The following is a 2,500-nucleotide window of genomic DNA, read 5'->3' as shown; positions in this document are numbered from 1 at the left end:
TTGTGTCATTTACTCCTTCTTGTCATCATTTTCTAATTTCACTCTTCCTGTAAAATAGCTGACCAGCATAATCATGTCCCCCCCTTTTCCTTCTTTCTTCCAATATAGTAAGTCCTAATTTCTGTAGTCTATCTTCGTAGCTCATATCTCTTAGAGTAGGTGCACATCTTGTATCCACTCTCTGAACTTTTTTCCAGTTTGTACATATTTTTTTTTCTTTTTAAGAGGATTCCATTCCACTACACTGTACTCTAGATTAAGTCTTATGGTTGTTTTAATTATCTTTAGCATTTTTTCGTCCACGTACACGAATGCCCTCTTCATGTTGGCAATCAGTCTTAGCATATTATGGACCTTTTTTATTTACATGATCGCCTGGGCTTAGGTTTCTGTTTGTAATTAGCCCAAGGTTTTTTTTTCCGTCAGCTGTGTTTAATATTGCGTCCCCTAATTTGTATGTGAACAATGAACGATTTCTACTTTTTCCGAACCTGCCTCCGTGGCATGTATTGGTGCTGAATTCCATTTTCCATGTATAACTCCACGTGAATAAGTTCTCGACGTCACTTTGGAGGCATTGGCATGAGATGTCATGTATGATCATTCTTTGCATTTTCGCGTCGTCTGTAAACAATTAAATACCTGCCTGATATTTTAATGTTAGATCATTAACGAAAATAGTAAACATAATCGGCGCCAAAACCGATCCTTGAGGCACTCCGCTGGTTACTCATCGCCATGTAGAATGCTTCCCTCTAATTCTAATTACTGTGCTCATCTATCTCTCATGGAGAAAGTCTTTCATCCATGCGAGTAGGTTGCATTTCACTCCACCTAGGTGCTCTTATTTCCACTGTAGTCTTCCAAGAGACACCTTATCAAAAGCCATTTTAAAGTCTAAGTACACACAATCCACCCAGGCGTCTCTTTTTTGTAATATTTCAGATACTCTATCATAATAAAGAGATTTGCTTCACATGCCCTTCCTTCTCTAAAAACAAATTGTTTATTTATCATTTCGAGTTTTCTAAGTACTTCAACCCTTTGTTTCCTAATTATTCTTTCTAACAGCTTGCATACTATACTAGTTGACGAAACTGGTTTTGTTTGTCGTCGCTCTTATATAAGGGTGTAACATTGGCGAGTTTCCATTTTTTTTAGCCGTTTACCTTGTCTCACTGAATTTTGGAATATTAATAATAAAAGAACAAATATTTCGGCTCATTCCTTAAGAACTTAGCTAGAAATCTCATCTAGTCCCTCTGCTGTGGTCTTGTCATTTCTTCCCCCCTAGTATCAACAATATGTGTGTGTGTGTGTGTGTGTGTGTGTATGTGTGTGTGTATGTGTGTGATGTCTGTACGTGCGAGATCTCACTCTATCCAAATATCTCATTATTCGTTATCTTTGCTACGTGATAATCAATGTGGAGATATATAGGCATACCGTTACTGTTATCACTCTTTTTTCCTTAGCATTGTCAGTGTCATTATCACAATCACCATCGTCATCAACACTTGCAGAAGTAGTATCAATATCATAACCGATATTGTTACTGTACAGACAATTATATATGTATGTATATATATGTGTGTGTGTGTGTGTGTGCATAAAGGAAAATGAATGAAGTAAATGCATGCCTGTCACATTTTAATTACCATATCTCGTTCCAAATTCTTAAATGTTAGTAAAGCAGATGTTGTAGCTAACTTTAGTACTTTATCTCTTTGGGGGAGTGATATGGTTGTGGACATGGATTCAGGGCGCGGCTGTGGTCGTGACTACCACTGGGGCTGTGGTTGTGACTACCACTGGGGCCGTGGTTGTGACGACCACTGGGGCTGTGGTTGTGGCGACAACTGGGGCTGTGGTTGTGGCGACCACTGGCGCTGTGGTTGTGACGACCACTGGCGCTGTGGTTGTGGCGACCACTGGGGCTGTGGTTGTGACGACCACTGGGGCCGTGGTTGTGGCGACCACTGGGGCTGTGGTTGTGACGACCACTGGCGCTGTGGTTGTGACGACCACTGGGGCTGTGGTTGTGGCGACCACTGGGGCTGTGGTTGTGACGACCGCTGGTGTGGTTGTGGCCTCCCCAACGGCAGTGGCGGTACAGGTAAATCCCCTGAAGTGATTGAACAGATCTGCCTTGAACTTGACCTTGGCCCACTGGTTATTGACGACCTCCGACTGCGGTCCCTCGCTGCCGCAGAAGCTGTGGGGGAACATCGAGACTGATAGAGCTCGCGAACACCAAAGCCTACGCTCACCTCATTCGAGACAACAGTATTCCTCTGTAACTATTCTTGTACCTTGACGCATACTATACTGTCTGCATATCATACACGACCTTGAATTAGGCATTAGGCAACCCTGAAATCCTCATATTTAAGCGTCATATGATCATCAGTTCAACGTTTTATTATTCACAATTGAGTTTCCTTGACGTAAACAACTCGTGTGTGCATATCAACCGCGACCATAAATGAGGTATCAAGAA

General features: G+C 42.0%; 1 protein-coding gene across 1 annotated transcript in view; it reads right to left on the bottom strand.

Moving 5' to 3' along the window:
• Positions 1–1,644: 1,644 nt before the first annotated feature.
• Positions 1,645–2,500, bottom strand: part of LOC113800491 (uncharacterized) — a 2,818-nt gene continuing 1,962 nt past the window's right edge. Inside the window, exon 6 of the mRNA XM_070134466.1 lies at positions 1,645–2,215. Coding sequence (XP_069990567.1) covers positions 1,759–2,215 — 457 coding nt within the window. The 3' untranslated portion in view covers positions 1,645–1,758. The remainder of the gene's footprint in view (positions 2,216–2,500) is intronic.

This window comes from Penaeus vannamei, chromosome 19 (genome assembly GCF_042767895.1).
Source record: "Penaeus vannamei isolate JL-2024 chromosome 19, ASM4276789v1, whole genome shotgun sequence".
In the NCBI taxonomy this organism is placed as follows: Eukaryota; Metazoa; Arthropoda; class Malacostraca; order Decapoda; family Penaeidae; genus Penaeus; species Penaeus vannamei.
The sequence above is the reverse complement of the archived record's forward strand: the minus strand, read 5'-3'. Positions and strand labels throughout refer to the sequence as shown.